The sequence below is a fragment of the Musca domestica genome, unplaced genomic scaffold (genome assembly GCF_030504385.1).
Source record: "Musca domestica strain aabys unplaced genomic scaffold, Musca_domestica.polishedcontigs.V.1.1 74, whole genome shotgun sequence".
Lineage (NCBI taxonomy): Eukaryota > Metazoa > Arthropoda > Insecta > Diptera > Muscidae > Musca > Musca domestica.
The window spans coordinates 1,084,850-1,099,587 of record NW_026712391.1 but is presented as its reverse complement, the minus strand read 5'-3'; the positions used below and the strand labels follow the sequence as shown (position 1 = coordinate 1,099,587).

Sequence of the window (14,738 nt, the reverse complement as noted above, 5' to 3'; positions counted from 1 at the left end):
CATCGTTAGATCGACTCCAATTGTCCTGAAACGGATTTGGTCCAAAAAGAACTGGGAGCCTAAAATCATTTCCTCTTTAGCCATATGGCTGAGAGTATAATTAAGTTTGGGAAGTAGTGTTGAATTCGATAGAATTTGGTTTTGGTTGAACAGTTTTATCTGGGAATTTAGAATGTGGGTTTGGAAAGGCGAACAGCAAGGGTACGAAAGGTACTAAATAGTACCAAATTCGGTAATGCGTGAACGGATACTGCTTGAAATTTGAAAAATTGGCATTAGGATCACTGTTAATGTGTAGGGTTGTGATTTGAAGGTGGTTTTGGAAATACGTACAAAAAAGTACTAAATAGTACTGCATTTGAACTTTTGTCTAAAGTCTAAGTCTAGATTTTGGCATTATAATCACCTTTTTTGCTGTTTGGTCAATATATGGTGGATGATTTGAAATACGCACTAAAAAGTACGAAAAGTACTAAATAGTATTAACTTTGGTATTCGGGAAAGGTATAGAGCTGGAAACCTTAAATTTGAAATGAGAGTCTTTGATGTTGTGAAGGATAGACATACTAAAGAGGTTTTAAAAATTCTAACTATACGTGTACCAAAAGTGCTAAATTTTGTACCATTTCAAATTATGTGAACGGATAGGGGTCCGGTGAAGTTGGTAATTTGAAATTTTTGTATTGGGGTCCCAGTTGGTGGTATGTATGTATTAAAAATGTTGTTCTAAATAGTTCTATATTTGGCACAATTTGGTATTGGATGAACAGATAGTGCTTGAAATCTGAAATTTTGTATTAGGGTAGCTGCTCATGCGTAGCTTGGACATTTGGAAGTCGTTTCGGAAATATGTGCTACATTTGTTCGAAATGTATTGAATGGTACTATATTTGGTATTGGGTGAAGAGACAGAGATAAAATTCTGAAATTTGATATTTAGATTATGGTATCTGTGTTCGAGATTTGGCGGTGGTTTGGAAATGCGTCCCATATTTTGTACGAAAAGTACTTAATGGTACTTAATCTGGTATAGGGTGAAGGAATAAGCCTAGAGTATTCAAATTTGATATTGAGGTCTCCGTTGGTTTCTGGAATTGAGATATGGGGGTGGTTTCAGAAATGTGTACTCTAATTGTTCGAAAAGTACTAAGTGGCACTAAATTGGGCATTGTGTAAAGCGATAGATCCGAAATCCTGAAATTTGATATAGATGTCACTGTTGATGTTTGTGGTAAAGATACAGCGTTGTTTTGGAAATGTGTGCTATAATTGTACAAAAAGTACTAAATTTTAGAAAAAAAGGGGGTAGTTTTGGAAATACGTCCTATATTTGTACGAAAAGTGCTTAATGGTAATATATAACTAAAAGGTATTGAGTGAATGTATGGATCTGGAATCCCGAAATTTGATATTGAAGTCTCTAATTCCAGTTCTGTGGTGGTTTTGCAAATGTATATTATAACTGTTCGAAAAGTACTAAAAGGTACTAATTTTGGAGATATTGTCTAGTCTGGTGTCTACCAAAATTTTACTAAGGTTTCTAGGGTTTACAGATGAAGACGTTGAAATAGTTTTAGGGCAGAAAATTTGGTCGAGGGTCCATTGTGCAACAGTTTCTCCTCTGTAAACTATAAAATGAAAGATTTTTAAGACTTTTTAAGGTTAAAGGTTATATTTAAAATTTGTCGATTTTTCTTGAAAAATAATTTTTTTTTTAAATATAAATCCAAACTTGGCATGCGTGTGCAATAATTAAAATATTCAGATCATTCCTTTATGTACCTTCCCCATAGAGGGTAACGATTTTGGATAATCTCACTTCTCAAAGTATCTGGAATTAGTCCCTGATTTTTGGGAATCATCATTAATATGTAATATTTTTAAAAAGTATAAAAAATGACATTAGTCCCTGATTTTTTATTTTATTTATTTATTTTTTTTTTTTTTGTCAAATTTTGAACATCCATTTTTTACTGAAAATGATTACTCCTTTAAATACCTACCCCCAAAATCTTGTATAATACTTCTTCAAAATACTTTAATCAAAACTTCTAAAGTTTTAATAAAAACGTAAACTTCATTAGTTTGAAAAATATTCAAAAATTACAGTTATGTCTTCTACTGTATCTTCAAAACATTGCTTCCAAACACATAGAAAACCAGCTGCACTCAAACCATCTTGGCAGCGTGTGGATTCAAGCATCTTTTGCGTTTGGCTGCGACATTAGTAATGGATGGTTTTGATCTTTATGGCCTGCAACGTCATCATCATCATATTTTTTCTTCTATTTTTTCTATGTTCAGAGATAATATCTGCATGCCAGGGGCATTGTGATTCCATTACAATAACCTCAGACAATGGCAGCAAAACAAATAACTACAATAATAGTAGTATGTGGTATTTTGAATAAACGCATTAAATAATGGTTTAATTTATGCGCTAAGATGGTTGAGCGAGATTTGAAAATTGTTATTATTTTATGGAGCTCAATAAAACAATGGCTTTAATTGTTCTACCCGTTGAGATGAGGGTGGACACTTTAGTGGAATTAAAAAAAAGTTTTGTTTCTAGGTGTTGGTGTGTGAATATTTGAAAATAATAACAAATGCCCATATATTTATTGCCGCCACTATATGACATAAGATCATTGATCGCTAGATTGCATTCTGATCACCGGTTCTGCAACGCACACATACAAACACGCCATCAACCTCTGATTGGATAATCAATGTGGGTTTTTTTATAAAACACAGCAAAAAGCAGGCAAAACCAACATCGAACAGAAGAGAAAAACAGAAACTGTCAATATCAAATGAGGTTAAACACATTAAAGCAATGCCAATGTATTTTCAATTATTACCAACCATAATTCTTCCACCAAAATTTATGCAAATCGAATTCTAGAGTTAGATACGCTGTTCGATCAATCTTGTAATTGACACTCAAACAAACGCACACACTCACAAACGTATAAGGTGGGTGTAAGAAATACCATAACCGCATGTTGTTCGGTTGAGAAAAAATTGTCGTTCGAACGTTGATCATTAACAGGAACCATGCTAAAACGGTTATCTGAAATATTTGCGGTTTCTATTCTAGACAAACGCAATTGCGGTTTAAGAACTTCTTAATGTCATCATTTATATAATTCTTTACGTTTTTTTTTTTTTGGTTTGATTTTCTTTCAAGGAAAATTAGATTTGTCATAATTTTAACGGGAAATGGTGGAGTGTTGAGACAGTGGTTAGGAATGAAATATTTGAGCCTTTCCAAGAACACAGTTTTTATATAAATATGGGACAACTTTGCCGACTCCCAATGTCCAAAATATCATAAACTACTTTGATTTGTACTCTTTGTTAGTATGTGGTCTTGGAAGAACTATAATTTTACGAAAAATATTAAAATCATTACTAGAGCTGGAGATCCTGTAACCCATATTTTGCGATAGATATTGAGATAACCTGTGAATATAGAATTTTAAAATTCGGTGGGAAGAGACTCCCTGGTGCTGTATTTTTGCAAAATTGGTACAAAACATGTTAAATAGTATCAGGCGGATTTGTCAACAGATGGATAACCCAGCATTGAGTTGTGAGACCCAATTCTCTTCAAATTTCCCATATTCTGTGGAATATAATTTTAAAAAAATTTGTCCCGTTGTAGAGAGGAACCAAAAGAAGTGGTCCGAAATATTTCATCTACATACCAGATCTTTTGATTGTAAACATATTGAGATGTGCAAAACTTGAAGATAATTGGACTCTTATTTCACATTTTATAGGAGTTATAATTACTCAAAATGTTTATCCTTTTTGAAGCAAGGTACCAGAAGGAATATGCGGGTGTATCCCATCTCCATATTAGATCTCATGTTAGGATGTGCTACGTTTTAAAATAATCGGCGAAGAGCGCCTTTTGTGAGCGTCATGGTTATTCAAAAATTTGACCCGTTGTGGATGAGTTCCCTTCTATCCGTTCTTGATGCCAAATCTTATGTCGTAAAAGCATCGGGATGTGCGAAATTTGAACACCGTAAGACTCTTCTTTCACACATTATTATAAAAAATTTTAATTATTAAAAAATTGACCCTATGTGGGGGTGTACTGAAAAAAGTGAACCGATATATCCCATCTGCAGACTACATCTTGTTTTAATAAAAATCTTGAGATGTCAAAGAATGAAGACGATCAGGCTCTTATTTCACATTATTTTAAGAATTATAATTATTAAAAATTTTGACAAACAAAAGAGAGATACTTGATGGATCGGCCCACTCCAACAAACCACGGAGGGGGTAGGTCAAATCGTACCTGATAAAAATATAGGGAGTCGCAATCTTTGCTCAGAATTGGCCTATTCTTTCTTACTCTATGAGGTAAATAATTTTCTGGGAGTGGGCCCGAAGAAATGGGCCGATATAGCCCATCTCCGAACTCGATATAAGTTTGAAAATAATATCAAAATGTGCCATGTTTCAACCAAATCGAATACTCTCTTCGAGAGACAGGCAAGCCAAATCGAAATTATTTAAAAAAATCATGATAGTTAAAAATTTTTCTAAAAATCCGCTTTCCTTGAAATAATATTTTTAATAACTCCCTGAAAAAAATATTAAGAGATCTAAAATACCTTATATATCCATGACCCTTGAAAAAATAGTTATAAAAAATCCACGATACTTTAAAGAATTTTCTTAATAAACCCAGAATCCTTAAAAAATAATCTAAAAAATTCCAGGATCCATTCTTAAAACAATTTAGAATCATTAAAACCTATTCATGAGACCTCCTCATATCCAGGGTGAGATGAAAAAATTGCAACCAAATTAAAACTGCTGACATTTCTAAGCCACTCGTCCGACAGCTGTTAAAATTATTCCGGTGACAGCTCATTATATGGTTCTTAAGAGTACAAAAGCATTTTGGTACGAATTTTCCAGAAAAAAAGTTATTCGTGATGGAATTTAAGCGTGATAGTGAGATTTCTTTATATTTGCCTGAAAAACCACAAGTGGCTATCGTTAGAGCACTCCAGTATTTAAATTTAAACAAATCTTTTGTGTCTCGTGACCCGTGATACTGGTAGCGTAGCCCGACGTCAAGAAAGTGGATGGAAGAAACCGTCAACATCAGCAGAAATGGTACGAAAAGTAAAGAAGCGAATTGCTCGAAACCCACATCGCAGTGGCCGAAAAATGGCTCGTGAACTGAACATATCGCAATATTCCATTCGGCAAATATTGAAAAATGAGCTCGGGGTAAAGCCATTGAAATTCCAAAAAGTGCAAAAACTTACACCGCAACAGAAAAAAAAAGAGCTAAAGACTTGCTACGCTTGGCCGAAAGTGGTGAACTGCCGAATTTGGTTTTCTTCGCTTTCGATCAGAAAAAAATCATTGTCCAGCAGTTTGTAAACAAACAAAATGATGGTGTTTACTTGCCAAAGAAGTCGGATGAAAATGTGCACCTTCGGTTGGCCACCAGAACTGGTGCTGGTGTGGGCCGCCATAACAGCCGATGGTCGCTCTCCGCTCGTTTTAATCGACCGTGGTATGAGAATAAAGGCCGAATATTATCGCGAAAATATACTGGAGGGTGTATTAAAGCCGTGGGCACGTAAACATTTTGGCCGCAGACCTTGGACATTTCAACAAGACTCAGCACTATCGCACTCAGCACGCGGCACTCAAGAATGGTTACAAAATGAGGTTCCTCGCTTCATTTCCAGCGCACAATGACCACCAAAATCTCCGGATACAAATCCGTTGGACTATTGTAGTAGAGTATTTTGGAAAGCAAGGTTGGAACTAAGAAATACCAAAGTGTCGATCACCTCAAGCAAGCACTTCACCAGGAATGGGCCAAAATACCTCAGAGCAACATTCGGGCAGCGTGTGACGGTTTCATTGGTCGTTTGAAGGCCATAATTCGTGCCAAATATGACCAATTCGAAGAAATCTTAACTTATTCTAAAATTTGATGCTATTTCCGACATTTTTTGCTTTCATTCAATAAAATTTAAAAAAAAATGTAAAAATTGCAATTGCTGTAGTTTTTTAACTCACCCTGTATGTACTTATTAAATAAAAAGTAAATACTTGTCGTGGGGCATGCCCTTTTTAAAAAAGGGTAACCAAATTTGTAATGAGTATTTTGATAATCATAAACTTAGGAGACGAAGAAGCAACTTGTTAAACTACTTATAATTTTGTTTTCGTTGTCATTCACATATTTCTAATTAAGTTATATTGGTTTAGATTTAAATTTTCTTTGCTCACATTTTAAATAATCAATTTTTTATACCACTGTCTCCTACCAATCAATGTTAAATTGGTTGGCAATCAAGTGCAACGGTCTCTTTTTCAATTATCACTGTTACATATTTCCATTTTCGAAGAAAGAAAAACGGGACCAAGGTACGAGGGAACAAAACTCAGTGGAATACCACAAAAAAAAATAAAAATAACGATGACTTCCAAATCTATTTTCTTATTCAATTATTGTGGTTTCCGCAAAATCACAGCTATAACCGTAGCCGTGGCCAGTGTGGAATGTCAGAAAAATCTTATAAATAAACAAGAAGTGTCATAATTTACATTTAGTTTTATGACAGGCTACAGCAACAACGTCATCTCACTGTCATCCGGTATTGCATTTCGTTTCGAGGAAATTGTCAAAAAAGTGCAACTTCCTACAATTCGGGAGAGTGAAATACATTTTTATTATTTGTCACACAATTCGTTACAATTTTCATAACAAAATGTTAATTGAAAAGTGTAAACATATCAGCAGATCAAATAACATTCAAATCAAACTAAAATCTGGAACCATCTCATGTCGACACAGCAATAGCCATGGGAATTTGTTACATCGCTTCTATGACTATCTGGCCAACTATTATGCACAGCATTGTGATCCGACTCGGCATCTTCATCGTCATGGCCATCGCGATTACTATGGCCGTCGCATGTGCTATCTATCATCTCTAATGGCTGTGGTTTTGGGTGTCATTCTGTTGCCATTGCCACAACGATGCAATGCTGTCGGCTACTCCTATACCCGTTTCCGAGGACCTGTCTCTGGTCCCGAGCATCGCATCTATGTACGCAATGGAGTTGCTTCTTCATCGCTTGGCACTCATGATCACCACCCTGATGAGGAGTCACACTTGGATTATGTTGCCAAACCGGAATATGAATTTGCATACGGCGTAGAAGATACACAAGCCCATATTTTGCACAATCGCAATGAGATGCGTGACGGCGATGCTGTAAAGGGGGTTTATAGGTGAGCCACCACTAACATCGTCATCGGTTACTGTAACACATAAACACGTAATGCTATAATGATATGAATTGAAATTCAAAACGTTACACAAAACGGAAGTTCAAACAATTAAAAAGCGAAAAATAGGAAGTGCATAAAAAGAAAGCAAAAAACTGTGATATTGGGTTTTTTGATTTACAAAGAGAAAGAGAGCAACAAGTGTAGGAAATGTATATTAGTGTGTCTTGAGTTGCAACGTATGTGAAAGAGGAAAGAAAAGAAAATAGCGAAGCTAATTTAATGTAAAAACGGGACGATGTATAATATGAATAGAAGAAAAAATATTCTTGAAAATATCAACGATCCTTGAAAAAAAATCATTGGAAAATGTATGAAGCTTTTCTTAAAATCCACGTTTTCAGAGACGGTTTCAAATATTTTAAAATCCGCAATCTTTAAAAAAAATATTCTTAAAAACCCATGAAAGTAATAACAAATCCAATAAGAAAGACGCTTAAAAGGATCCTTCTAAAAAATTATTGGAAAATTCAGAATTTTTGAAATAACATCCTGAATGAATCCATAGTCATTGCATAAATTTGTAAAAATCAAGGACCTTGACAAATCTTTAAAGAAAACTATTAGAAAATCTAAGATCCTTGAAAAGATCTTCCTAAAAAATATTAAAAGATCCAAGATCCTTGAAAAAATATTGGTCCTTGAAAAAATGTGTGGTCCTTGAAATAACATTCTTAGAAATTGAAAAAAATCCCGTACGATTTAGAAAAAATACTAACCAAGTAAAAAAGCATCTAAGTTCGGCCAGATCGAACTTTTAATATCCTCCACCATTTGGAAGTAACTTGAAAATTTCAAAAAAAAACTTCCGGAAATATGGAAACTGTACGAAGACGTGGACCTGCTTACGAAGTTTTTTTTGTCATAGGCTGTAGTACCCATTACGAACTTTAAATATGAATTTTGAAATAATTCCGGTAAATACTTTCGCTAAAATCATGAAAATACCGAATATCGGGAGGTACCGTTATATGGGGGCTATACGAAAACGTGGACCGACATGGCCCATTTACTAACTTAACCTGCCTACTGGTAAACTATGCTTCTATCTCAATCCGTTGGAAAGATAGCGTGATTACAATAAATGGACAGACAGACGGACATGGCTAGTTCGTCTTAGATTATTCGCTGATCCAGAATATACTTTGTAGGGTATATTATAAATATTTCTAGGACTTACATACGGAAAGACAAAGTTAATATACCCTCCATAAAAGGTTATAATAAAAAAATCCGATCTAAAAATATTCTTACAAAAACCAGGATCCTTGAAATAATATTTCTAAAAATCCAGAACACTTTAAAAATTGTCTTAAAAACCAATCATCCTTGGAATGATATTCTTTAAAATCTACGATACTTGAAAAATCGTCTTAAAAACTATTAGAAAGTCTAGGATTCTTGAAAATATCTTCTTAAAAATAATTTTACAAATTCCAATATGCTTGAAAAATATTGGTCCTTGAAAAAAGGCTTGGTCCTTGAAATAACGTTCTAGAAATTACAAAAAGAAATCCAGTACACTTTAGAAAAAAGTACAAAAATAAAAAAAAATTCAATCTAAAATTGTTCATACAAATACCAGGATCCTTTAAATTATATTTCTAGAAATCCAGGATTCTTCAAAAATTGTCTTAATAATTAGTAATTCTTGGAATAATATTTTTTAAAATCCACGATCCTTGAAAATACACTCCTAAAAAATATTAAAAAATCCAAATCCTTGAAAAAATATTGGTCTTTCAAAAAAAGCTTGTCCCTTGAAATACCATTCTTAAAAACTAAAAAAAACTCTGTACGCTTTAGAAAAAATACTAAAAAATAACAATAAATACAATCGAAAACTATTCTTACAAAAACCATAATCCTTTAAATAATATTTCTAAAACTCCAGGATTCTTTAAAAATTGTTTTAAAAATCAACCATCCAAGGAATAATATTCCTAAAAAATAGCCCTAAAAATTAAAAATTCTTGGAAAGATATTGATCCTTGAAATTATATTCTTAGAAACTGAAAAAATCGTGAATTTTACAAATATTTTTCCAAGGATTTTTGATTTTTAAGAAAATTTTTTAAGAATCCTTCAAAAAAAATTGAAAAAATCCTATTTAAACATATTTTTGTAAAATCCAAGGCACTTAAAAAATATTCCTAAAATCCAGGATTCTTTAAAAATTGTCACGATCCTTAAAAAGTAGACTGGAACAATTTTCTATAAATATTGTAATCCTTGAGAAATGTCCTCAAAAATAAATTGACCCTTATAAAAATATTCAAAAAACATGATTTAAAAAAGAATAACATTCCACCATCTTGGAAAAAATTACTTTATTTGATCCTAGCCATTTTTAATCGATTTTTTTTAGTTTTTTTTTTTTCATGGAAAAGTCAGTAAAAATATTGCCTTCAACAATATTTTCAAAATCCACAATCAAAACTATTCGCAAAAACTTCAACTTTAAATAGAATAATTAAATATCCACAAAATCTTAAAAAAATGCTTCAATCGATATTTTCAAAAGGATCCTTGAAAAAAATTCTTTAAAAATTACAACTTTTGATAAGATATTCGTGTAATTATCCGTGTAGCCTCAAGATAAAAAAACGCAATATGAAATAAATCTACGATTCTTAAAAAAAAAATATTAAAAGATATACGATCTTTGAAAAAATCGACGATTTAATGTTTTTGACATTTGTTATTATTAAAAAACACACTTTATTCTCTGAAGCTACCATAATTCTCCATTTTTTATTTCAAAATCCTTTTTTTGTCTCCAAAAATCGTAGAGATATTCTTTGAAGGATATTCTTAGTCAATTCAAAATTTTATATTTAAATGTTCTCTATAATATATTCTTATCTTGTCTCTACAAGGATCATTCTCAAAAATCTAGGATTACAACTTCAATAGGTATTGGAACCATATTTCGAAATTCTCGATTGTGTCTACAAAGTATCTTAGGAACATATTCTTAAACTCCCCGGTTATATCTGCAATGATCCCTAAAAAGTGTTCTTTAAATTCTCGATTGTATCTCCAAAGAGTCTTGAAAAAAATATTCTTAATCCAGGATAAGACCTGAAATGATTCCTTAAAAATATTCTTAAATATCCAAGATTATATCTCCAAATTATCTTGGAAAAATTTCTATAGACCCCGAAATGCCTCGACCTAATGTTGCTTAAACTCTGAGATTATATCCGCAATGCTCGAAAAATATTCTTAAAAAAGCTCAATTATGTTTCCAGAAGGTCTTAAAATATTCTCAATAATAAAAAAATCTTTAAAAAAACTATTAAAAATTAAAAAATCAATGATTATATACCAAAGGGACCTTAATAAAATATTCTCCAAAAAGATCTATCGGACCTTCCAAAAAAAAATCTATGTATAATGAACATTTAAAAAAATTGTAGAAATTTTCAATTATTGTCCAATATTTTCAAAATATTTTATGAGTCTTGAATACATATATCTCCAAATTATCTTGGAAAAATGGCCTTAAATACGATTATATTTTCAAAACTGCCTAAAGACCCCTAAAGGGTCTCGACCTAATGTTGGTTAAACTCTACGATTGTATACACAGTGCTGCTTCTTTAAAATGCTCCATTAAGTCTCCAGAAGGTCTTAAAAATATTCTCAATAAATGAAAAATTATTAATAACAAAATTTTTCAGAGATATTTTTCTAAAAAAATCTACTTTTATGTCTATGTTTATGTTTTTCTAAAAAAAATTTACGTTTATGTCTCCCTAAGTCCTTAAAAATACATTTCAAAAATCTGCGATTATATCTATAATGGCCCTTAAAAATTCTTTTTAAAAATCTGATAGTTCAAGGGCATATTCTTAAAAATTTTAACTTTAAAAACTATTTAAACCTTAAAAAACTATTTAAAAATCAAGGATTATATCCCAAAGGGATCTTAATAAAATATTCTCCAAAAAGATCTATCGGACATTCCAAAAAATGATTTATAGATTTAAAAATTAAAAAAATTAAAATTATGTTCAATATTTTAAAAATATCTTATGGGTCTTGAAATATATTTATATTTTGTTATTTAAAAGTTTGACCCGTTTTGGGGGTCCCGAAGAAAGTGGCCTATATTGCCCATCTCCGAAACGGATGTGGTATAAAGAGACATTGGGAGTAAAACCGTTATTTCGTTGATACACGTTTTGGCCTATCAAATGATATATATCCTTTTAGCCATATGGCCGGAGTTATAAATAACTCTTAAAGTCTTCAAAAATCCTTAACACTTATTCTTTAAAAAATCACAATTTTACGTCCAAAAAAACAATTAATTTTTTTTTCAAATATATCTCTAATAGTCCTTAAAAATACTCTCTGAAATCCTCTTTAAATATCAATTGTGCTTATAATTTTTATTAAAGTTCACGATAACCATTCTTGAAAATATATTCATAAAGTCCTTAAAAAATGTTCTTAAAACCTCATTTCATTAATAACTCCCCATTATTTTTACAGTGTTGTCGATCCAGATGGTACCCTGCGCGTTGTGCGATACACAGCTGACGATGTCAATGGTTTTCAGGCTGAAGTGGTAAGAAATGGCATCTCTGCCATACATGGTCAATTACAAAAGGATACCCCCGCTCCTTCACACATTCCCACAGACTATAACAATCACTATGGTTACAATAGATATCCTTCGTTGAATAGCTATTCCGCGGATAATTATAATAATAATTATCAAAATCCAGGATATTATTATCCAGCAACGGTCAATCATGTGACTCCCCCAACAACAACAACAACGATATCTGATAATAATTACAACAATTATCAAAATTATGAAGATCAAAATTACGAAGATCCAAATGCCAATCCAGAGGTTAATGTGGAATATGTTAATGTGGAGGATAATGGGGAATATCATCCTCAGTATGAGGTACATGAAGAGCAGCCTTCTGCGGATGATGAGAATGTTAAGGACGAGGGCGAAAAGGAAAATAATAAAGGTGGGGGTGGCAAGAAAAAGGATTATGACGATGATGAGGATGATGAAGACGGAGATGATGATGATTATGACGACTCGGAAGAGTTGGAAGATTACGATGAAGCTGTTAAGAACAATAAAGGTAGTGATGAAAGTGATGAATATTATTAAGAGCAAATTTACAATGTAAAGATATTTACAACGAGATTTGCTTCTATGTGCATTAATTTAAGTAACTTACTGGAAATTATTAAATAATAATATAATGTAATAAGTATAAACAAATATGATAAGGTTTCTAAAAAAATAGATAAATAATGCGTATTCCAATAAAATTAATATTTTATCAAAAAGGGTGATTTTTGGCATAAGAGCATTGGGAAGAAAATGGATAAATGCAAAATGTAGAGATTAAGTACTAAGCGCTGGCCCATATACTGTAGTGTCGAGAATCTGAAGGTAACAATCATGACGAAAATAATACAAAACTACCTCATTGGCAACACTGATTTAAACATTTCACGCACGTTTCGTGTTTTCTTTCACTGTCAAAAATCTTCAGTCATCAAACGAACAACGCATGCAATTCCTGGAATTTTATTACCAAAATGCGTACTCTGTTAGAAAGTTTATGGCGATCTCCTTTCATTTTATGGTGAGTTTAACCCAACCACTGGAGTGGATATTCTGGCCATTGTGTCTAAATTTTGTACCAATTTTACATTGTTGGACACTCAACCATCCACACGCTTAAATAGAGTACGAACTGAAGAAAATGCCGCAGCTATATCAAGAGCTGTTAATATTGGTTTGATTCGTTGTCGTTTGTAGCAATTAAAGCCTTTGTTACTACCCACGTGGAAAATTTTGCGGAAGAATTTATTTTGAAGCCCTTCGAAGTACATCTGGTGCAAGAATTGAAGCTAAACGACTTTCCACTACGCAGATTTTTTGACGAGTGGGATCTTGGTAAGTTGACCGAAGGACCACCTTTTATGTTTTGGAAAGTTGACCGAAAGACCACCTTTTACGTCGACAAATTGTGTTCAGCTATGAAGCTCATTTTTGGGTACGTTATGGGTACGTAAATTAGCTGAATTATTGATTTAGAAGAGAAAATCTGAAAGAAACATTGCAAAAGCTACCAATGTATTCAGAAAAAGTCACAGTTTGTTGCGGTTTACGGGCTGGTGAGTTGATATCCAACTTTGTTGTTTCTAAAATGCAAGAGCTCGACTTGCATGTATGTACAAGCGTAACAATGGGCTTATTATACCCTCAGCCATATGACTTTAGAGGATATATATTTTTTGATATGGCCAAAACGTGCTTCATCGAAATAACGGTTTTTGACCCCATGTCTCGATCTAGCGATGTCCGTCCGACCATTCGTCCGTCTGTCTGGATGGCTGGTGCGCACGATAACTCTCGAAAAGAGTATCCGATTTGTTCCACACCTGTTACATCGTAATATTTTATCAAACTTATATCGAGTTCGGAGATGGGCAATATCGATCCACTCCTCCTAGTACCTCCCCACAAAAGGCGAAACTTGAAAAAAATCGGTGAATCTTTAGCTAACCGAAAATAGGGAGTTACCATTATATGGGGGCTATACCAAAACGTGGACCTGCACAGACACTTTTCTGTCTTTGGCTGTAGTATCCATTACAAACTTCAAATACCAAGTTTGAAACAATTCCGATGAATAATGTCTCTAAAATCATCAAAATACCGAATACCGGGAGGTGCCGTTATATGGGGGTTATATATAGATCTACATGGCCCATTTGCAATACCAAAAGTCCTGCAGACATAATATACATTTGAGTAAAATTTTATCAACCTACTTCACTTCGTTCGGAGTGGTTTCCAGAAACGGACAGACGGATAGACTGACGGACATCGACATAAAATTTTATGCTGATCAACTTTGTGGGATCTAAAATGTATATTACGAGGTGTTACAAACGGAATGACAAACTTAATATACCCTCTATACTATAGTGGAGGGTATAATAATTGGGAAATATTCGCAGGTTCGGGTTTTTTGGAAACATTGATGCAATAAATCGAGATTCAAAATAAAAATAGAGATGTCTCTTCTTTGGTGACTGATAGTAAAATTTGATGAAGAATATTTTTGTCTCTGACGTCATCCTTGTAAAATGATGCTTTTTGAGATTTTTGCATAAAATCACACAAAGTTCGACCTTAATGAATTCCCGAAGTATAGGTAAGAATAAGCCTTTTGACTTCTTCAAGAGCTAATAGAAGATTTTTATAACAAATATTTTTGTGGATTATTTTGACTTGTTACGATCCCGTTAAATGGGAGGTTTCAACCATATATTAAAACAAGTAAGCAAAGGCTATAGTCGTGCGGGTCGTCCGACCATGTGATACCCTACAACA

The 14,738-nt window shown here is 32.9% G+C and overlaps 1 protein-coding gene across 1 annotated transcript; it reads left to right on the top strand.

The window, feature by feature from the left end:
- Positions 1–6,633: 6,633 nt before the first annotated feature.
- Positions 6,634–12,523, top strand: LOC101894356 (transcription initiation factor IIA subunit 1-like). Its single transcript, XM_020039450.2, has 2 exons — positions 6,634–7,291; positions 11,852–12,523. The coding sequence occupies exons 1-2, from the start codon at positions 6,765–6,767 to the stop codon at positions 12,492–12,494; spliced, it is 1,170 nt and encodes a 389-aa protein (XP_019895009.1). The 5' UTR covers positions 6,634–6,764; the 3' UTR covers positions 12,495–12,523.
- The last annotated feature ends 2,215 nt before the right edge of the window (positions 12,524–14,738 follow it).

Bases quoted from the DNA above. Each gene is read 5' to 3' on its own strand.
- LOC101894356 (XM_020039450.2), top strand. From the start codon at position 6,765: ATGTTAATTGAAAAGTGTAAACATATCAGCAGATCAAATAACATTCAA. The intron at 7,292-11,851 runs GTGAGCCACCAC...TTATTTTTACAG, and splicing joins GCTGTAAAGGGGGTTTATAG to TGTTGTCGATCCAGATGGTA.